The following is a 22,606-nucleotide window of genomic DNA, read 5'->3' on the forward strand; positions in this document are numbered from 1 at the left end:
ATTCCTGCTATGGAGAGTGTGTGGTTGTAATTGACTTCATAACAGGAGCTGTTGATGTCACGTTGACCTTTATTGCCCCAATTGTTATCATAATAGTTCTGTATATGAGAGTATTTGTGGTGGCTGTATCTCAGGTTCGAGCCATGAGATCCCACATTGCAGCTGTCACACTCCAGGGTTCAGTGAATGCAACTGCAAGGACGTCTGAGAGAAAAGCTGCCAGGACCCTTGGTGTTGTAGTAGTCGTGTTTTTAATATGTTTCTGTCCATATTTTTATCCCTCGCTTGCAGGTCAGGATATGTCAACCAGTGTGGCATTTTCAATATTTGGGGTCTGGCTGCTTTATTGTAACTCTTGTCTAAATCCAGTGATTTATGCTTTTTTCTACCCCTGGTTTAGGAAATCTATTAAACTGACTGTTACTCTAAAGATACTGCAGCCTGGCTCCTGTGATGTCAGCATACTGTAGAGATATCAGTAAAGTGACTAAAATGAGGGAAGTGTGTTATTCATTTGTGTTTTAGTGCAGCATACTCCTTTGGCACATTGTCTAATGAAAGTGAAAATGTGAAAATATACATATCTTTGTGTCAATTAATTCAACAATCATATATTAGCTGGTTAAATATACGATTGTATTTATATTAATGTATTTATTTTTTTGCTAAAATGCCCCAATCTATCATGACCCAGTTAATTTATTGTGTGTAAGTGACCTTACCTACCTGACAAATGATAAAATGTTTTGTCCTCACACTGTTGAAACTGCTTAAGTTCTATAGAGATTAAAAAACTATAGGTTGGAACATGTACCAGAATGTAAATGTATTAAACTTTTCCATGATCACTTCATAGACTCACATCATTATTTGTGTACTTATATATGGGTAATTGTAATCAATATATATTTTTAAAGGCCTGGCAAATCCATATTCCCATATAAGGGACTATTCCAGAAAGAAGGTTTAACAAATTCTGAACCTAAAACTGAACTGAGTTGATGAACCCTGAAATGTGAAACTCTGATGTTTAATTTCCAGAACAGATGATCAGAGTTAATTCAGTCAAGTACATTCACATACTTAAGAATATGCATGGTGAAACATGTACGTGGTGAATCAGTAGAGCTCTCTAATATTGATACATATGTATGTATATTATATCATATTTTATAAAAACAGCAGCAGAAACAGAGCATGGAGTGGGGGAAACACTGATAAGTAAACACAATGAAGTTTTCTTTAGTGTGACCCCCCCATTCATCATTTATCATTTTCATTAATATATGATTAAGTGCTTGAATTCTACTGTTAAACTATATTATATTCTAGATATTTTTAAAATATTGATTCAGGTTGCAGCAACTATAGATGAAATACAACAAGATAAGACATGTTTTAGACCTGATTGTAACCCTTATACTAAGATTCATTAATAATGAGTTATGCCATTTTCGAGCTCTATTTTACATGTCTCGGATCAACAGCATTTAATGACTATATTTTATTGTGTAGTAAATTTAAACAAAGAAACTGTCATGATGTTAAAACATGGTACAACTACAGCACCATTCAAAAGGTTGCACTCACCAAGTGAATGGAAAGGTGTGTTCAAACTATTGACTGGTACTGTATATTTAAAAACTCCCCATTAAGCAAGATTTAGCCCAGTTTGTAAATCTTAAAGTCTCCTCATTTGCGCCACAATTCGGCTCACTCAGAAATGATAATCAGAAATAATGAAACTTTTATTCTGAGATGAGGATTCATCTTAGATGATCAATTTATGCTGAGTAATATTTGAATGTGAAGACAGATAAAAGCACATCAAAGCAGTGACAATAGTGGTCAGTAATGATTTGAGCTCCCTTTCCTGATGTTCCACCAAAATCATGCACTATGATATGTATAGGTTTGCATGTTGGTTATTGATTTGTGATGTGACTGGTTGGTTACTGATAGGTGACCTCACATAATTCCATCTCTGCCTGTAAATAACCACTTTGTTAAAGTTTGTCAGGTTTCATTGTCATGGTAACAATAATCATGGGGTTGAGGTTAAGGGATAGTTCTGTTTTTTAAAATGCTGCCCTGACTTGCTGTTGGAATTGTAACACTTGCAGTTGGATATGGGAAACAAACAGCAGTCTCCTGCCTACAGGAAAGTTCAAAGCTGGATTATACCAGCCACCCAACACTAGATGGCATCTGTCACCCAATCCTAACTATATGTAATTTTGTACGACTGACTAGTAATAATAAATGATGTTGCTTTTCTTGGAAGACTAGTCTCTATGGTTCCGTATGTACTTTGGAGCCTTCAGTGCATATACATTGATATACTTCTGGATTTTTACGGGGGGCTGTGGCTGTCAGCGACTGTTATATAAAGTTTGACAGGTTGTCCGTCATGCATGCAGTCCAATATATCCTGTCTTCACAACAGCCTATTGTGATCAAGGCCTCATATGTTGACAATGTGTCTTTCACTTCTTTTGCACTGTGAGTGATGTTCTTGAGCTGTTCAGGCCATCCATCTTTTATCAGTGTGAGTGCACTCATCATGACTTTATCATGTGCAATGTTGCGCTGTTGCATCGGCAAACTGTGGGTGACAGCATTCACATGGCAAGCAACATCTGTCTCTGTGCTGTTGTCTCTGTCCTTAAATGGGCTGCATGACAATGCAACAGCAATGACCAGCGTTTGTCCTGGTGCATATTCTGCTTTGGCATGAAAGGGCATCAGCTCCATCAATCGCTGCTGACATCACAGTGTGTCGAAATCTTTTCTGTTAATCAGTGGCACCAGGAACTTGTGATCAGTGATGGAATCTGTCCATTCCTACCTGGAATGGAACCTCTTACAGGCTCACACTTATGCTAAAAGATACTTGATTTCACCATCTGTCTTATGAAGGCATGACTTCCAGCTTTGTTTGTGCATCTTAAGGATGCTCTCAATCTATTACTGCTTGCATTTGCTGATACAGCTAAATGTAAGAAAAACAAATTTTTAGTGAGAAACTTTTCTGTGGATTCGGTAGACACGTAAATGCTGTTGGGTATGTACTGTGCTATCAAACCCTTTGTCAATCAAAATGATAATATAGATAAATAAGAAATATATTTTGTGTAATTTTTTAACTGACTCTTTAATCATTCTTGCATCATGTGTTTCTGTGTAGACGTTGCATCACACATGTTTAAGGTCATCACAGACAGTTTGCCTTGTTTCTTAAGCAACCATTGCATCATGTTTTGATGTGAAGATGCTGCATCATGTTGGTGTTTGTGTTTTTTCTTAACACCTCTGATTGAGGTGATGTCATCATCTGACACTGATGCAAGTAGGTGTGAAAACCCTCCCCAGGGAGGTTTGTTTGTGTATGTGTGTTTGTGTTATGCCTGCAGAACTTTGAGATAATGTACAGTGAATGGATAACAGAAACATGTTATCAGGCCTTTTCTATGTATCATCCTGCAAAATTAATATATAGATACATAAAATAATAAAATAAAACTTGCAACGAACTTTATGTAGCTAGTGTATAGTTCATGACATTTCATTCATTTAAACTTTATTTAGACTTAGGAATATTTTGAGGTAGAGACCTCAGTTACGATACAACCAAGCATAAACACAAACAACACATCCCTGGCACCAAGAAACACAAATAAGAAAATTTCAATTTAAAAGAAAAAAGCAAAAGTAATAAAAAACAAATTAGTAAAATACTAACATACTAAAACCTCAATAACAAAAAAAGCAATTAAAATGTTCAGCTAACCTATGACGTGATTTATAAAACCTGTCTCTATAACTGACAACATTTTTATCCATTTTGTCACCCTTTAAAAGAACTTCTAGATATAATTTAGTCAGCTGGTACCATTGTTGAGGAGAACAATATTCTTACCCCTCTTGGACCAATTTACATTTCTATCAGATATAAACAGAACTTATGTCAAACTCACACGTTGATTAAGAGAAATGTCTGTCATCCATGAGCAAGTCTACAGTTTTCTTTTATATGTCCTTTCGCAAAGTGACAATCGCTATAGATATTCCTCAGATGACATGTTTATGTTGACTCCTACATGTAATAGGTGCACACTGTATGTTTAATGGATAAGTTCACAACTTTTCAAGTCTTCCCTAAAACAGTAGTCAGGTGTCCATATGGACATGTTTTTCTTGCCATAAACATGCCTCTCCTTCCATGCAAAAATCTGTTCCCAAGTTACAGTCTTTTTAGAGCCAAATTCTCTGTTTTGCAATTGAACAGGCGACATTACGTTGTTGTTGTTGTTGTTGTTGTTGTTGTTGTTGTTTTAACTGTAGAAGATATCAACTGTATTTGACTAACTCAGATGGCTTAAGCCTCATATTACCTTCAGTTAAACTTTTAAATGCAAACAACAAGGCCCGTTAATTTTGACCCTGATCACTTACATTAAAAGTGCATTTGGAGGGATCCTCTAATGGTCAGTATGAACAGGAGGAATAATTACAGCAAGCACATCCTGTTTCAATGTCAATTTGGGCACCTGACATTTAGTTTAAGACAGACTTGTGAACAAATTGTGAACATATCCTTTAATCTCAGAGTGGCTGCAACCTACACAAATTGATAAATTAATTGACTTCTTTGTTAATTCACATATTTCAGCAAAACGTTTCCTGGAATTCTTAATATATTGTAATCTATAATTATGCCATATATTTCTTTATACTCTATATGCTCTATAAAGAAGTTTATTCACCAAAGCAAAAGAGTCACTTTTGTTTCTCACAATTGTGATTTATCAGCATGGCTCATTGAGTAACATATTGTTCATTTTTTGTGATTTGGGTTGTTGGTTAACTTGAAGAAAAGGTTACATCATCTATTGTTGTGTGGAGGTTGCATTACTTATGTTTATGGTGTTGGTCTGCTTGGCAACTTGTGCATCATTTGGTGATGTAAGACCTTGTTTTGTCTTACTTTAACACCTTTCATCGCAGTGATGTTCTTATCAGTCACTAATGAAAACATTAGTTATGTAACTAATGAGTTGGTCTTACTACAGAGTTGGTAATTGCCCAGTGGGTCCCAGCACCAAAATAAGTGTTTGTGTGTGTGTGTGTGTGTGTGTGTGTGTGTGTGTGCGTGTGTGTGTGTGTGTGTGTGTGTGTGTGTGTGTGTGTGTGTGTGTGTGTGTGTGTGTGTGTATGCATGTGTGTGTGTGTCTGTGTGTGTGCGCGCGCTTGCAGACTGATAATGTTGTACTTTAAGGAAATAGTTTGAGATGTTGGGAAATACACTTATTTGCTTTTCTGGTAAGAGGTAAATGAAAATATTGAGACCAATTTCATGTCCACACACTGAATATGAAGTTTAGCAGTTTAGGGTCTTGTTTTCACAGTGAAGCTATGGGCAGCAGAGACTTCAGGAAGTTACTGTGTCTGACAAATTGTCTCGCACATAATCCCTGGAAAAACACTTCAGTGAAGAATTTTATACAGATGTTTGTTTTCTTTTCCAGTATATTCATTTATCTGTTAAAGTAATGGTTCGAAGTGAGGACATTTTCATGTTTTTCTTTTTCTTTTTGTCATGCTAATCAGAGGTAGATATTGTGAGAAAAGCCATGGTGGAAGAATCTGCTTCATACAGCCACATGGACAAGGATTTCTTCCAGGGCTTGAGATAGAGTATTAATTCCAGGACATTTTGTTTTAATGTGGTTGCTGTTTTATACACTTGATGCTCCACCTGTTGAATGTCCTCTGTATTTGAATTTGGGGTTTAGATCAAAGTACAGGTTGAGTTTCCTGCATGTTACATCTGTCATTTCCAGATCTGTTTGTTATGTTTTTGGTTAATAATTATATCATCTTGATATGCTTCCATTGTACCTGGAAAGCAACTAGAGTAGCCAGCTTCAGTTGAGACATTTTTTATTCATTACTAAGCATATTTTGTTTCTGTTTGTTCTCAGTCCATGTGAACACACACCCACACATGCTAAAAATGTCATGTCATGCTGTTACTTTTCTCAGTCAAGAGGAAGTTAATATTCACCTGTACTTTCGCCATCTGACAAACACAATAGTACATAAAAGAGCATTTATTGATAAAAGACTTGCACAGTTATGGTTTACATGTATTTTTATACACATATTTTAATTCAAAACTCATTTTAAATCTATGCTACGGAATTTTCTCACAGATCCACTGCTTTAAAGCATCACACCTAAAATCGTTCCAGTTGTTTGGTTCTTTCACATCAGATCCGATTGTCACACAGTTTTCTTCTCCCCACTGAGGATCTCCATTTCCATTATCAGGCTGCTTTGTCCACCAGTACCTAAGTTAATGAGAATGAGAATCATGACTGTCAATGTCTGACATAAACACAGCTTCCTTTCTGCTCAAAATAAATTGATGCGTTTGCTTAGATTTGAAAATGTAATAGGTAAGTTTCTGGGTTCTAAGTATACATATCAAAACACTGGCTTACTAGAGCCTCTCACACACAGCTGCTGGTTTTGTTAACATTAAAATACATGAACAAGATGTATTCCTTTTCTGTGGTAATAACAAAACAATAACAAAACACATGGGCATGCCGATTACTAACTGTGCCATATTCAGAGAGTGTACTGACACGCCCCCACAGACATACACACTCGCATATTTACCTAAGTTACCTTTGGGGTATTTACATAGATTTACATTTGTTTCCTGATGACTTATAGTAAATCCAACCATAACCACTACTTGCTTAAACCCAACCCTTTCCCTAAGCCTTCCCCTAACCCTAATTTTAACCACTGACCCAAAAATCAGCATTTTACCAGTTGGGGACATGGCTTTTGTCCCCAAGCTGTCCCAAATCAACTGGTATTAAGTCTGTTGTGTGTCCCTGAAAGTGACTTAAGTCATATCCAAACACCTATACACACACACTGAAGAGCCTCTCTAGTATAACTGTGAGCTTGACTACAACTCTTTGGGCCTGATTTATTAAAGCTTGTAAAAAGCTGTGTATACTTGATATCACCCGCAAAAAATGAGTAAGCTGATCAACAAACAGGGTGCACTGAGACTTGCATCTTTCAAAGGTGCAAGATAATATGCGCCGTCCATTAAGTATGTTTGCCCTAATGAATATGTACCAAACTAGACAGCGAAGAGCTGCTGCACAAACGCACGCTGCCATCTTGCCATTTGAGCAGCTGCCTGCCAATGAAATCTCAAAGTAGAGACTGAGTCTGATGTGACTCCTGTGTATTGCGTTTATGCCTTGCTGTATGAAGTACAATATGTACAAAGATATGCATATTATATACATGCAGTCAAGTTCCTTCATATTTTTTATGTATACTGACCACTGAACCTATATCCTGAGTTTAGGAATCCCATAGTGATAACACATAAATACAATAAATATATAAGGTGCTCAGAAGAACGCAACATGCTTAATAAGTGAGTTAAAAAACCTGAGGCCACAGTAAAAACTATAAAACTCTGCCAGGTCAGGGCTTGTTAACTCCTCCTGTGGCCTGAATTTAAAATAGAGATGGCCATAGGGATAAAAGAATGTCTATACCTGTTGCTTTTAACAGGGGGGAACCTCAACCTGGAGCCAGAGGGCAAAGTCTGAAACTCAGTGAACAGGGGGTGGCTGGCATCTGACAGATGCTCTTAGCCTTCCTCCCCACCTGTCTGGTAAACAGACCAGAGAGCGTGCTCTGCTGTACACCCAGGATCTTGCTGCTCATCATTACTATTTTAGCAGTATTGATGCTATCACTATATTATTTAAATTATTCATTCATTATAATTATTGTTTTAATTAATTAATTAAATTATTAATTATTTTGTTACTTTATTTTCTGATTTACGATCACTTGTGTTCTGTTTGTGTTTGTTATTTTGTTCATTTCCTGTTGGAGGAAGCCTGTGGAAGAGGTAGAGGGTTTCTGGGCTGGGAGTTAAACTGTAAAACCAACAACACTGAAAATACCTTCTGTAATACCTTTCTATATATGTACAACACATTGTCTCATTTCTTTAATAAAATGTTGAAAACCCAACAAATGAACTCATTCATTGACTGCAATGATTATTTGGCTTCACACTGACATCATTATAATATCATTATTTCTGTACAGCTACAACTGAATGAGACATATTAGAAAATTGAAAAAAATAATGACTTAGGCTGTTATAATAATACAATTTAAAAAACATGGTGAATAACATTTCTGTCTTACTTTCGATTCAGCAGAGTTCCATCTATCCATTTCCAGGTCCCCTCTTTTTCTCTGTCAGTCAAACCAATCCAGCTGGGTCGCTTTGCAATATTAGTGAGGAAATCCTGTTCAATATGAAGGAAAGCCACTGCATTTATCATTTAATTTCAGCCATAAAGGACTAATCTGAACAATTCTGATATGACTTCTTTTTAGTAAAAAAACACGTTTTTAAGAATTTGTGCATGAAGCAATCAGGAGGGTTAGAGAGCGAGTCAAGCTTAACACCGATGAGTGAGAAAAAAATAAGTTTAAAAAATAGCAGCCCTTCTCGAGAATACACATGTTATGTACAGTACAGGGTAGACAGAAGTAGCAGCAGTGGAATATATAGAGAAGCAGAATTACAATTAGAAGTAATCAAGTACAAACATGTAATATTGAGTAAAATGTGAAAGTGAAAGGAATAGTTTGACAGTTTGGGAAATACTCTTAATCCACCTACCATCACCTCTAAACCTCACAAATAATGTTGTATCTCATTTATTAAATCTGTACTAAAACTGATGTGTAAAAGATATACAGTATATTGTGGTTTTTTGGGGATTATGTGCGAGACTATGTTGGCCAGAAACAGTAACTTCCTGGAGGCTCTGCTTTGCTTGCAGCTTGACTGTGATAGTGTGTAGATATGAAATTGGTCTCAATATTTTCATCTTACTCTCAGCAAATAAGCAATAAGCATATTTCACAAAGTCTCAAACTATTTTTTTAAACACCAACACACACACACATACACACACACATACACACACAATGTCAAGTAGTTACTGATATGGTCATTTGGTTATAGTTAATAGCTAAGTATATTTAACAAGACTGAACCAACTGGCTATCGTTTCCCTGTATTCAAGAGTGGTTTTATTATTAATCCTTTTTCATAATTTAATTGATTTTCATAATTAATAATTATCTTTGATAATTATTGCTGATGGCCAAACCTGTAACCAAGTCCCAACACTTTTGTGTGTGTACAGATAGTGATATATGTGACGTATGTTTTGTGGCTAAAGATGACATCCGCCCATGTAAATAACCTTGACAAGTCATGTCACCACAGTTTAGATAGTTGTCACACACACACACACACACACACACACACACACACACACACACACACACACACACACACACACACACACACACACACACACACACACACACACACACACACACACACACACACACCTGTTCTTCACGACTATCTATGACCACCAGATCTCCTCCTCTGGCTCTGCAGTCTTGTCTGCCTTTTTCCCAAGAATCAGATTTAGTGGAGATGAGATAACAAGTACAGCTGAACATAGTCCATCCTGCAGGACAGGTTTTCTCTGTAAAATGTATTAAACATGAGAAATTAAAGAGTGGACACAGCTTATGTCCTTCTGTTTGTTAATATCTAGTTTCAAAAACAGTTTTCAGTGCATGAGTCTGTAATGTACCATTCCAACCCTGCAGATGTCTAGGAATAAAGGAAGGTACACAATGCTGGTGTAGTAAGATAAAGCACTGGCATTCATTGTTGGCATCCAGTACTTCACATGAAATCCATCAGAACAAAAAGGGAATAATAATAACACATAATAACAATATTGATTGTTAAACAACAATTGTGTAACTTAGAAATCACCAGAGTACAAAGAAGCTGTATTCTCATTATGTAGATACAAATGTAGAAGTGAGGATCCATCCAGTCATAACTGATACTTGCTACTGTTCAAAATAAAACAAACATGTTGCATGTTTTTCTATTTAAGTTTTTAGGGTATAGTTTAAGCTAAATGTGTTTATGTGGGACGACACTAGCAATAATGTCACTGTTGTTAAATCCCCCCAAATAAAAAAATGTAATACCAATACTTTTAGATAAAATGACAAAATGACAAAAGATATTTCACTCTCACTATAAACTGCATGAATACTACTCATTCTAAAACAGACACATTTCTAAAGTATAAAACGAAATCAGACCTACATTGACAAAGGATTGGCAGTTAAGTTTATTTTATCTTTTGGATCCTAAAACAGTTCATGATGCTTCAGTCACGTGAATAAATTGAAAGGTTGCAATACAGTTACTGGGATAAGGCAAACTGACAGTAAATATAGTTTACAGATCATAGGGTATCTGATTGATACGTGACACTGTGGTGAGTCCTGACCTGCATGTTAAGAAACAGCTGTTCAGTACCCACACAGACAAGGACTCACTCTGTTTGGACAAACTCTGAAGCCGGTGTAGCTCCTCAGTAGTTTCAGTGAGGTTGGCATTCAGCAGGTCTCTCTCTTCAGTTAAACCACGGATCACATCACGGTCTGAAATATATCAAGATACATTTTTCTTAAATACAAAATTCCTGAAGCAATCAATGAATTGTTTTTGTATCTAATCAAAACATTTCTTATTTATCCTCCACAATTATAAAAGATGTTCATCAGTCAAGTCGAACTATATGATTATGCAATCTATGAAATACCTCCAATCAAAGGCTGAAGTTATAATAATAACCCTCATCCTTTCTCAGCAAATATGTTAATATTGAACAAAACTTAATTTTTTGTGTGGTGCTTTTCAAAATTTATTAAAATGTGATTTAAGGAGAAAAAAAAAAAAAAAAGGAAAATGTCAAGGAGGAGGACCGGCCCAAGCCAAAGTGTCAAATAAATATTTTGTCACGTGTTTATCTTTCAAAGTAGAATAATGATCCTGAAAATAACAGGTTCACTCTGATGTTAACTTATGAAAATCAGACTCACATTGGACACCGAGGCCGATGAGTCCAGCCAGCAGGAAAACACTCAGCAGCCCCAGACAGACAACAACAGCTCCATGAAATCTCCTCTCTGAACTCCTTGGACCTGAACAAAGACCAGTGAACAGGATTAATAACAGATTAAAACATACTACTCACAACTCAATCTGTCAACATCTCTGTCTGACTGAACATTCTTACCTGTCTGATTTGTTGGAGGTGTTGAGTCAACAGGTTTTACATGTTCAACATTGATATAGATTTCCTCCATTGTTCAAGAGCAACTATTTCTGAGAGGGTGAACTGTGCAGCACAGGCTACTATGCCTGCACTTTAGAAGGTGGCATTTTCTGCTTTCAGTTCCTCAGGTTTTTCAACTAGAGGAAGTCACAACTTTCAGAGGTCATGATGATGATGTTTTTGCAAAGGTAATTTGCATTTATTGATGTTATCACATGAAGAAATACTTCTATAAGTCCTCATATGCCAGTTGCTTTAGTCTATTAAGTTACTAGAAACAGATATAGAATATTGTAAAGGTTATGAGTATAGATGTTGTTTTAGGAAGGTTTCTGGGATGGACTATGTAATGTGATAACTAGTGAAAATGAAGAGTATTCTAGATAGTTGCATTGATGACTGATCTCCAGTTATTAGGATTCATTATCTGGATGTGTGATTTAGGGTGACAGCTTTCTCCTCGCATACTTAGGTGAAAAGTCAAAGCTTTATTTTTACCCCTCTCTAGCAGAGTTGTCTCTTTATATTCTAATAATCTGACAGATGGCCTCTGTCCTCGGAGAGATACAACCTGGGTTTAAAAGTGCTTCATATATGATGATAGAAATCGTATTACTAGATAAATAAGTAAAATAACTTTTGAGTCCAAACCAAAGTAGACAGAAAACAGAAGTCAATCTGAATGAGAAGACACAAGATACTTCCCATTCCTCACATCCTCACTGCTCTGCCCTGCAGACCATGACCCAAAGAAGCTGTTTCAATCCCCAAAACACATCAAGACATGAGGAGAGGAGGCTTCCAGAGGAACATACAGTAGTGTTTTATATGAAGTCACATCAAAAAGTACACCAACCAAGTTTTAAACAGTACGAATAACAATTATCATTAAAACTATATGTTAACACTAGGAAGCTATATGCATTATACTACAGTACTGTATAATACCCAATAAAACAAATTAGTCAAGCAGAAATGGAGTTGACATCAGGACATTGAAATAGGGACAGACATCAATATGACAACTGTCCAAACTGTGGTGACATGACTTGTCGAGGTGTCATGTCATGTTTAGCATAAAACCAACAGGAAGTCACACATATCACTCCCTGTACACACACACACACACACACACACACACACACTCACACACACACACACACACACACACACACACACACACACACACACACACACACACACACACACACACACACACACACACACACAGGTATTGGGGCTTGGTTACAGGTTTGGCCATCAGCAATAATGAATGATTATCAAAGATAATTATTAATTATGAAAATCAATTAAATTAAAGCAAATCACATAATCTGAAAACGTAATTATCTACAGAGTAAAACACACAAGGAATCTAACTAGGTGTGCCTATGTACAGATGTGGTTGTGGGTGTGTGTGTGTGTGTGTGTGTGTGTGAGAGAGAGAGAGAGAGAGAGAGAGAGAGCGAGCGAGAGAGAGAGAGAGAGAGAGAGAGAGAGAGAGAAAGAGAGAGAGAGACAGTGTGTGTGTGTGTGTGTGTGTGTGTGTGTGTGTGTGTGTGTGTGTGTGTGTGTGGGTGTGTGTGTGTGTGTGTGTGTGTGTGTGTGTGTGTGTGTGTGTGTATGCACTGCTCAGGTAAAGAAAATTAAACTGGCGAAGTCTTAGTTCTCTTAATGTTTCAAACACATTTTATGTTTCAGAAACACTTTCATCTTGAGCTGATATAAGTTATTTTCTTTTAAAAGAGCTGAGACAGAGAGAGGAAACTGTATTCAGTCACTAAAACTATACAAAAAAAATCATTCTTTTTGACCCAACATTGAAGATAATGTTTTAAATGACTGTGTGATTATGTTTATGTTATAATGATTATTAGCATAATATAGTATATGAATCACAAGCCACATGACTTATTGAGATTTCAAACATGAATGTCAGAGTCATGACATTAATGATGTTGCCATGGATGCCACTGATGAAAACACTCAACACTCGAACTAAATGTTATTAAACAGTATTTAATGTACACATGCACAGTATACAATTAAAGAGCAGTCAAGAACAGGTTTTCCACTTGATTCTATACATATTTGCTCAAAAACAAACTAATATGTTCACCTTTCACAAAGATCATTTAAAGACCAAGTTTAAAAACCCTCGTCTATCTTTACAATATTTTAGCGTCACGGGAGCCAGGCTTCAGTATCTGAAGTGTTACAATGAGTTTAATAGATTTTCTGAACCAAGGGTAGAAAAAGGCATAGATCACAGGGTTCAGACAGGAGTTAAAATGTGCCAGCCAGATTTCAAAAGCTGCAGATGAAGCATCGACTGAAATGTCTTGACCTGCCAGAATCGGGGAGTAGTATGGACAGAAACAAATCAAAAACACAACTACTACAAGACCAAGAGTCCTGGCTGCTTTCATCTCAGTTTTCTTCACAGTGATAGCTCGTCTGCCTTGAGCTGTAACAGCTGCAATGTGAGACCGTATAGCACGAGCTTGAGACACCACTGCCACAAATACTCTAATATACAGAATGATGATGACAGTAATGGGAATAATAAAGGTGAAAACAAGGTCAACAGCTCCTGCAATATAGTTTATAACAACCACACACTCTCCCAAACAAGAAATGGACCTTCCTGGTTGTTCCAGGTGATCATTTAAAAGGAGGATCCGATAGAAAACAGAGCCAAACCAACACAGACACACACAGATTTCTGCTTTTCTCTTAGTGACTTTGGTGGGGTAACGCAGAGGGTCACAAATGGCTATATACCGGTCAAATGACAATAGCACCATGTTGGCTACGGAGGCAGAGGTAATAGTGTAGTCTACAACATAATACAGAGTGCACACAATATCACCAAGAAACCAGCAGGTGTCTATGTAGATTATTTCAATAGGCATCAGCAGGAGACCCACAAGGAGATCCGAGACAGCCAGAGAGAGCAGGAAGAGGTTGGCGGGGGTGTGGAGCTGCCTGGAGGGGTAGAATATTATCAACATATTGTAAACATACAGTCATAACAAACAATCTGCAAATAGAATAATGCAGCAATCTGTCTAAATGCAAAAGGGAGATTGTTACAAACAAAACATAGCAGTAGACGTGACACTTTTATACAAGATCAAAGCTATGTCTTCCCTTAGGTCAAGTTATATATGTAAATTATAACACCTTAGCTAATGGGAAGGTTATATCTTTTAGTGTATATTATATGTGCCTGAAGTGGGAGATGGAGATGATGACCAGCACGTTAAGAGCAACAGTGACCATAGAAATGGAAGAGAGCAGAACATGTATCAGCATGGCCTCAGTGTAGGGGCGTTTGGGTATCTTGCAGGAGGAGTTCAGTTGTGGAAAGCAGAGTCCAGCTCCCTCCAAGCTCTCCATCGTCATCGAGGAGAAGCTGCAGAGCTTTCTGGCTAAGGCTCTCTGTCACACAGCTTTTTAATCACCCCCCTCCCCACCCCAACCCCTTTTTACAACTCATGTTGTAAATAGCTTGATGGCCGACCTCCCTCAGTCTAGTCAATATACTTCCCCCCCCCCCATCTTGTCCTGATACCTGCGCTTTTCTCTCTCTCGATCTAACATTTACATTAAATTCTGATATTATTTTGAAATGTTGTGTAACAGTTTCAGTAATTAGCTCTTAAAGCAATATTTAAAAGTTTCTAGACAACACAGGCACAGACATCCACAAAAAGCTCAACAAACATGTTGGACTTATTATGGCCTGGTGGCTGACACATTAGCAAAGAGCCACCTATTTTTTCCATCAGAGTCATGTCTCTGGTCACCTAGTTTAACTATTATTTGCAGTGTTTTTTTGTTTGTTTTTTATAACAGCTGCATAGCTTTTACTATTTTTTTAAATCTAAACTGAATATTCAGATTTCCTGCTCAGAATAAAGACCACAAAAAGATATTTCTGTGTCCTGTGCCGGTTTAATTTCACCAGGCTACATTTAACATAGATATAACATAAATTATACAATTAATTCTAATACCATTACATTTTTGGTTGTTGTTAACTATTAATAACATGATACTAATACTATAATACTTTATATGTTTAGGCAACATTACAGTGTGTTGTTTTAATATTGTTTTTACATTCTTTCTTTTTCTTTTTTTGCTGCAGTAAGAAGTGGTGTTATGGTTTGTTTAACACTAAACTAAACTGCGCCTCCCCAAACATTTTTGTCACCAGCCGCTACTAAACATAATGATGTGGGATTTTAGATTAAGACCACTTTGATGTAGATTTATTGTCAGTTTATTTAATTTTTATGTTACACATACAGTAAGTGAAACCATTAGAATGTGTTAGAAAAAATACCAAACTGGGCCTTTTAATGAAAAATGAATGAAAAAAAGGCCCTGTTTGAACCTGACATTAATATACATCTTTGTTGTTCTTTGTCGTTACTTTTTTGTTTGATACTTCACATTTACAGGTGTCAAAGCACTCATGACGCATTGAGGGCACATTGAGATCCAGTCACTCAGATCACATTCAGCGGTGGTCTGGGCCACATGTTGCCACATTCTTTATGAAAGTTAACATTATTTCACATTCATATTAAAGTAAGAAACAACAAGGGGGCTGGTGATCAGAGAATATGAAAACAGCATTACAGCTGTGGATGTAGCAGTGCAATAGCAGTACAGTAGCAGTACAGTCAAGGGTATTTTTCTGTGAATAAAAGCTACAATTCCTCAAGACTGAAGCAAGGTTCCCATGTCTTGTTTTCCATCTGCTTATTACAGTTTTTCCAGGCTCACTTAAGGTGGATTGACCTTTGAGGTGAACCAGATATTCTCATTTTAGTGTCAATCTCAGCCGCTGTATTATGGACAAAATGTCTTGGTGCTGAGTTTCTCCCAAGTTTTCCCTTTCCTGCACCACATTCAGTATTTGCAAGCAGAAATGTGGGAAGTTACATCCGATCACAACTGGTCAATCGAGACAAACAGGGAGATGTGAACTGACATTGTTAGAGCTGTCCACTTGTGATCGGATCACTCAAGACACATTTTAATGCCAGGTGTGAACAGGGCAAAGAAATCTGTGTCAGACTACTGTTGCTGGATGCTTTTGGGGTTTTTATGTTCAATTAACTGGTTACTCCAGAGCCTGTAGATCATTTCACCATCAACATTATCGTCTTTACAAATTTACATATTTTATGGATGTGACTGTACCAACAAAGAAGCATGTAAGGGATAAAAATAGTAAATGATGTACGTTATATTACAGTCACGAAGAGATACATGGAAACAGTTTTTAAAGAGAATCGTGTAAATAGATATATGCATACAACATTACACTGCAATACAACATAACTACTGTATAACCTTTTCACTCATTCTACAGTCTCTGGCTACAGTATGTTGGCGTCACAAGTATCAGGCTGCAGTATCTTAAGAGTAAGAATGAGTCGAATGGTTTTTTTAAACCAGGGGTAGAAAAATGCATATATGACAGGGTTTAAACAAGAGTTAAAATACATCAGATAAATCATGAAGACCTCAGTTGCAGTACCAATCATGATGCCCTGGCCAGTGAGAGACACACAGTAATATGGAGAGTAACACATCAGAAACACAACTATAACAATACCAAGAGTTCTTGCTGCTTTAATCTCAGATTTTTTAACTGTTACTTTCACTGAAAGTTGGATTGAAACAGCTGTAATGCTGGACCTCATAGCACGAGCCTGAGACACAGCCACCACAAATACTCTCATATACAGAACTACGATGACAGAAATGGGAATAATGAAAGCCAAAACAAGGTCAACAGCTCCTGTAATATTCACCACACATTCTCCATAGCAGGAATTATACCTGCCTGGTTGCTTTAGGTTATCATATAAAAGGATGATGCCATAGAAAACAGAACAAATCCAACACAGGCAAATACAAATTGTAACTATTCTTTTAGTGACTTTTGTGGGGTAATGCAGAGGGTCAACAATTGCTACATAGCGATCAACTGATATGAGCACCATGTTTCCAACGGAGGCAGATAGTATTATGATAGGTAACAGATAATACAGAGCACACAGGATGTCACCCAAGATCCAACAGGTCTCTGTCAACAGGATTTCAGCAGGCATCAGCAGAACACCAACAAGAAAGTCTGAGACAGCCAGAGAGAGGAGGACAAGATTGGTGGGGGTGTGGAGCTGCCTGCAGTGAGATAAAATCACATGAACATTATAAGAAATATTAAGAGTAGTTTTGCAAAAAGTTGTAATGATGACAAACCACAGTATGACTAAATAGACTAGCAAACAGTATGTAAAGACCTCATGGCTAACACATGTGCAAGTCTTAAGCCGCTTTTTCCTGAAAATCAAACCACAATATATCAATGTATTTGCTTATGCAGTGAAGATTATCTGCCTGAAGTGGGTGATGGAAATGATGACCAGCAGGTTGAGAGCTGCAGTGAGCAGACAGATGAAGGACAGCACAATGTAAATAAGCACAGTATTAGAGTGAGGAGATTCTGGCTTCCTGCAGGAGGTGTTGAGGAGTTGTGGAAAGCAGAGATCAACTTCCCCCATAGTCTCAGTCATGAGAAAGAGGAGAGGCTGTTGAGCTCTGAAAGCCTTCTGAGCAATCTCTTGTCCACACAGTTCATTAATCACCTTGCTCTCTCACCTCAACTCATCTGCATTTCTTGGACATGGACCTCCCTCCTCTCTTGCTCTGTGTATCACAGGGTTCTGTTTTCATGGTGTACAAGCAGCACTCCAGCGAAGTAAACCCAGTTGTTAGTATTTTGGGGATAATTGGGTCTTGATTATTCAGAATATTGTTTGTTTTTATCCACCATTCTCTCAGATGAGCTCATTGAAAGTTTCTGATCATGATTTACTCTGTGCCACTTTACTTTTCATGTGTTCTTTGTTTAATCTCTAATAAAAATGTAAGCAAGGTTTATGTACCTGAAAATCTATTCCTACAAGCTTTTACAACTATGTGTTAAAAAACAAAATCACATTTAAATGATTATATTATGCCAAATATAAACACTTTACGGTTTCTTGACAGTATGTTGGTATCATAGGAGTCAGACTGCAGTATCTGAAGTGTAACAATGAACATTAGACATTTTATAAACCAGGGGTACAAAAAGACATAGGTAACAGGGTTTAGACAGGAGTTAAAATACATCAGAAAAATCATAAAGACCTCAACTGAAGAACCAATCAATATATCGCTGGCTGTAATAGTGACACAGTTGCTTCAGGTAATCATATAAAATGAAAATACTTGCCAAAGCAGACAAGAGCCAACTTAGGAGTCATCTTTGATTCAAATCTAAGTTTTGAACCCCACATTAGAAATGTCACCAAGACTGCATTTTATCATTTAAAAAACATTGCCAGATTTCAACCATTTCTCTCTCAAGCCAGTACAGAGACGCTAATGCACGCTTTTATTATCTGCGGATTGGACTACTGTAATGCTATGCTTTCTGGTCTCCCATAAAAGAATATATGTCAGTTATAGTTAATTCAGAATTCATAAACAAGTCTGCTGACGAAGACCAGAAAGAGAGCACACATTACACCGATTTTTAAGTCTCTGGACTGGCTACCTGTTTACTCTAGAATTGATTTAAATATCCTTTTATTGGTTTATAAAGCTCTTAATAGTCTTAATCCTTTACTATTTATCAGAGTTGCTTTTATCTTATGAACCCTCTAGAACCCTCAAGTCTTCTGGTAGTGGCCTTTTAATTATTTCCCTATTTCCTACGGAGGAAGCGATTATGACGAAAGGTAACAGATAATACAGAGCACACATGATGTCTCCCAGAATCCATAAGGTCTCTGTCAACAGGATTTCAAGGGGCATCAACAGGAGGCCCACAAGAAAGTCTAGCAAAGAGCCACCTATATTTTTCCCACCAGAGTCATGTCTCTGGTCACCTAGTTTAACTATTATTTGCTCTCATTTTAGACTTGGTTTGGTCTCCAGTTAATGTCATATGTGATCCTCTGAACTCGAAATTCATTTGTTGGTCTCATGAAAGTGGTTCCAGTTGGCCTGCAAGCTTCAGAATGTCGGGTTTGTTTGTTTTTGATACTATTTCCTTCCTAAGTTAGGTGACCTTTGTTGTCATAGCTACAATAATCATGGGGTAAAGGTTAGGGGACAATCATAGTTAAGTTTTTTTTTTTTAAACTGTTCCGATTGATTGTTGGAATGTCACACTCTTGGCTGGATATGGGAAACGAACAGCATTCTCCTGCCTGTGGCAAAATCCAAAACTGGTTTATACCAGCCAGCCAACCCACCACCTCTGAATAAGGAAATCTGTCCACTCACAGTATGTAAATGACAGAGCTGCACTACTGCTCGGGGTCATAATTAAAATGACCACTAGATGGCAGCTGTCATTCAAACGTATCTAAACATAAGGATGTGAGTGTTACTGTGAATAAAGTAGAGTCCTCAGCTGTTGATGTTTTTTTTTTTTGTTTTTTTTTTTTTACAACAGCTACATAGCTTTTACTATTTTTTTAAAATCTAAACTGATTATTCAAATATCCTGCTCAGAATAAAGACCACAAAAAAATATTTCTGTGTCCTGTGCTGGTTTAATTTCGCCAGGCTACATTTAACATAGTCTTAGAGAACATAAATTATACTATTTAATATTAATACCATGATATTTTTGGTTGTTGTTATTTATATTACTATTAATAACATGATAATAATACTATTATACTGTCTGTGTTTAGGCAACATTACAGTGTGTTGTGTTGTTTTTAGATTTTTTTTCTCTTTTTCTTTTTTTGCTGCAGTAAGAAGTGGTGTTATGGTTTGTCTGACACTAAACTAAACTGCGCCTCCCCAAACATTTTTGTCACCAGCCGCTACTGAACATAATGATGTGGGATTTTAGATGAAGACCACTTTGATGTAGATTTATTGTCAGTTTATTTTATTTTTATGTTACACATACAGCAAGTGAAACCATTAGAATGTGTTAGAAAAAAGACCAAACTGGGTCTTTTAATGAAAAATGAATGAAACAAAGGCCCTGTTTGAACCTGACATTTATATACATCTTTGTTGTTCTTTGTCGTTACTTTTTTGTTTGATACTTCACATTTACAGGTGTCAAAGCACTCATGACGCATTGAGGGCACATTGAGATCCAGTCACTCAGATCACATTCAGCGGTGGTCTGGGCCACATGTTGCCACATTCTTTATGAAAGTTAACATTATTTCACATTCATATTAAAGTAAGAAACAACAAGGGGGCTGGTGATCAGAAAATATGAAGACAGCATTACAGCTGTGGATGTAGCGGTGCAATAGCAGTACAGTAGCAGTACAGTAGAGGGTATTTTTCTGTGAATAAAAGCTACAATTCCTCAAGACTGAAGCAAGGTTCCCATGTCTTGTTTTCCATCTGCTTATTACAGTTTTTCCAGGCTCACTTAAGGTGGATTGACCTTTGAGGTGAACCAGATATTCTCATTTTAGTGTCAATCTCAGCCGCTGTATTATGGAGAAATGTCTTGGTGCTGAGTTTCTCCCAAGTTTTCCCTTTCCTGCACCACATTCAGTATTTGCAAGCAGAAATGTGGGAAGTTACATCCGATCACAACTGGTCAATCGAGACAAACAGGGAAATGTGAACTGACATTGTTAGAGCTGTCCACTTGTGATCGGATCACTCAAGACACATTTTAATGCCATGTGTGAACAGGGCCAAGAAATCTGTGTCAGACTACTGTTGCTGGATGCTTTTGGGGTTTTTATGTTCAATTAACTGGTTACTCCAGAGCCTGTAGATCATTTCATTACCAACATTGTCTTCTTTACAAATTTACATATTTTATGGATGTGACTGTACCAACAAAGAGGCATGTAAGGGATAAAAATAGTAAATGATGTACGTTATATTACAGTCACGAAGAGATACATGGAAACAGTTTTTAAAGAGAATCGTGTAAATAGATATATGCATACAACATTACACTGCAATACAACATAACTACTGTATAACCTTTTCACTCATTCTACAGTCTCTGGCTACAGTATGTTGGCGTCACAAGTATCAGGCTGCAGTATCTTAAGAGTAAGAATGAGTCGAATGGTTTTTTTAAACCAGGGGTAGAAAAATGCATATATGACAGGGTTTAAACAAGAGTTAAAATACATCAGATAACTCATGAAGACCTCAGTTGCAGTACCAATCATGATGCCCTGGCCAGTGAGAGACACACAGTAATATGGAGAGTAACACATCAGAAACACAACTATAACAATACCAAGAGTTCTTGCTGCTTTAATCTCAGATTTTTTAACTGTTACTTTCACTGAAAGTTGGATTGAAACAGCTGTAATGCTGGACCTCATAGCACGAGCCTGAGACACAGCCACCACAAATACTCTCATATACAGAACTACGATGACAGAAATGGGAATAATGAAGGTCAAAACAAGGTCAACAGCTCCTGTAATATTCACCACACATTCTCCATAGCAGGAATTATACCTGCCTGGTTGCTTTAGGTTATCATATAAAAGGATGATGCCATAGAAAACAGAACAAATCCAACACAGGCAAATACAAATTGTAACTATTCTATTAGTGACTTTTGTGGGGTAATGCAGAGGGTCAACAATTGCTACATAGCGATCAACTGATATGAGCACCATGTTTCCAACGGAGGCAGATATTATTATGATAGGTAACAGATAATACAGAGCACACAGGATGTCACCCAGGATCCAACAGGTCTCTGTCAACAGGATTTCAGCAGGCATCAGCAGGAGGCCCACAAGAAAGTCTGAGACAGCCAGAGAGAGGAGGACAAGATTGGTGGGAGTGTGGAGCTGCCTGCAGTGAGATAAAATCACATGAACATTATAAGAAATATTAAGAGTAGTTTTGCAAAAAGTTGTAATGATGACAAACCACAGTATGACTAAATAGACTAGCAAACAGTATATAAAGACCTCATGGCTAGCACATATGCAAGTCTGAAGCCACTCTTCCCTGAAAATCAAACCACAATATATCAATGTATTTGCTTATGCAGTGAAGATTATCTGCCTGAAGTGGGTGATGGAAATGATGACCAGCAGGTTGAGAGCTGCAGTGAGCAGAGAGATGAAGGACAGCACAATGTAAACAAGCACAGTATTAGTGTGAGGAGATTCTGGCTTCCTGCAGGAGGTGTTGAGGAGTTGTGGAAAGCAGAGATCAACTTCCTCCATAGTCTCAGTCATGAGAAAGAGGAGAGGCTGTTG

The 22,606-nt window shown here is 37.2% G+C and overlaps 5 protein-coding genes across 5 annotated transcripts in view; 1 reads left to right on the forward strand and 4 right to left on the reverse strand.

Moving 5' to 3' along the window:
* The window catches only part of LOC133992971 (trace amine-associated receptor 13c-like), a 1,384-nt gene extending 914 nt beyond the window's left edge, over positions 1-470 (forward strand). The window contains exon 2 of the mRNA XM_062431780.1: positions 1-470. This exon is cut by the window's left edge and continues 350 nt beyond it. Coding sequence (XP_062287764.1) covers positions 1-470 — 470 coding nt within the window.
* Positions 471-6,063: 5,593 nt separating this feature from the next.
* On the reverse strand, positions 6,064-11,367 carry LOC133993338 (CD209 antigen-like protein E). The gene is made up of 7 exons (XM_062432253.1): positions 11,259-11,367; positions 11,062-11,163; positions 10,516-10,620; positions 9,493-9,635; positions 8,266-8,369; positions 6,240-6,353; positions 6,064-6,082 (listed from the first exon to the last, which is right to left on the reverse strand). The coding sequence occupies exons 1-7, from the start codon at positions 11,326-11,328 to the stop codon at positions 6,064-6,066; spliced, it is 657 nt and encodes a 218-aa protein (XP_062288237.1). The 5' UTR covers positions 11,329-11,367.
* Positions 11,368-13,465: 2,098 nt separating this feature from the next.
* Positions 13,466-14,705, reverse strand: LOC133992757 (trace amine-associated receptor 13c-like). Its single transcript, XM_062431477.1, has 2 exons — positions 14,530-14,705; positions 13,466-14,285 (listed from the first exon to the last, which is right to left on the reverse strand). Exons 1-2 carry the CDS (start codon positions 14,703-14,705, stop codon positions 13,466-13,468), a joined length of 996 nt encoding a protein of 331 aa, XP_062287461.1.
* Positions 14,706-16,670: 1,965 nt separating this feature from the next.
* LOC133992758 (trace amine-associated receptor 7e-like) lies at positions 16,671-17,887 on the reverse strand. Its single transcript, XM_062431478.1, has 2 exons — positions 17,724-17,887; positions 16,671-17,507 (listed from the first exon to the last, which is right to left on the reverse strand). Exons 1-2 carry the CDS (start codon positions 17,885-17,887, stop codon positions 16,697-16,699), a joined length of 975 nt encoding a protein of 324 aa, XP_062287462.1. The 3' UTR covers positions 16,671-16,696.
* A 3,469-nt stretch (positions 17,888-21,356) lies between these two features.
* LOC133992980 (trace amine-associated receptor 7e-like) lies at positions 21,357-22,585 on the reverse strand. Its single transcript, XM_062431788.1, has 2 exons — positions 22,410-22,585; positions 21,357-22,193 (listed from the first exon to the last, which is right to left on the reverse strand). The coding sequence occupies exons 1-2, from the start codon at positions 22,583-22,585 to the stop codon at positions 21,383-21,385; spliced, it is 987 nt and encodes a 328-aa protein (XP_062287772.1). The 3' UTR covers positions 21,357-21,382.
* Between the last annotated feature and the right edge of the window lie 21 nt (positions 22,586-22,606).

The sequence above is a fragment of the Scomber scombrus genome, chromosome 13 (genome assembly GCF_963691925.1).
Source record: "Scomber scombrus chromosome 13, fScoSco1.1, whole genome shotgun sequence".
NCBI classification, from domain to species: Eukaryota; Metazoa; Chordata; class Actinopteri; order Scombriformes; family Scombridae; genus Scomber; species Scomber scombrus.

Coding starts and splice junctions, on each gene's coding strand:
- LOC133992980 (XM_062431788.1), bottom strand. CDS start 22,585: ATGACTGAGACTATGGAGGAAGTTGATCTCTGCTTTCCACAACTCCTC. Junction 22,194..22,409: donor ATTTCCATCACCCACTTCAG/GCAGATAATCTT, acceptor ATCTCACTGCAG/GCAGCTCCACACTCCCACCA.
- LOC133993338 (XM_062432253.1), bottom strand. CDS start 11,328: ATGGAGGAAATCTATATCAATGTTGAACATGTAAAACCTGTTGACTCA. Junction 10,621..11,061: donor CATCGGCCTCGGTGTCCAAT/GTGAGTCTGATT, acceptor GATATATTTCAG/ACCGTGATGTGATCCGTGGT. Junction 6,354..8,265: donor GGAACTCTGCTGAATCGAAA/GTAAGACAGAAA, acceptor TCATTAACTTAG/GTACTGGTGGACAAAGCAGC.
- LOC133992757 (XM_062431477.1), bottom strand. CDS start 14,705: ATGACGATGGAGAGCTTGGAGGGAGCTGGACTCTGCTTTCCACAACTG. Junction 14,286..14,529: donor ATCTCCATCTCCCACTTCAG/GCACATATAATA, acceptor CTACCCCTCCAG/GCAGCTCCACACCCCCGCCA.
- LOC133992758 (XM_062431478.1), bottom strand. CDS start 17,887: ATGGGGGAAGTTGATCTCTGCTTTCCACAACTCCTCAACACCTCCTGC. Junction 17,508..17,723: donor ATTTCCATCACCCACTTCAG/GCAGATAATCTT, acceptor ATCTCACTGCAG/GCAGCTCCACACCCCCACCA.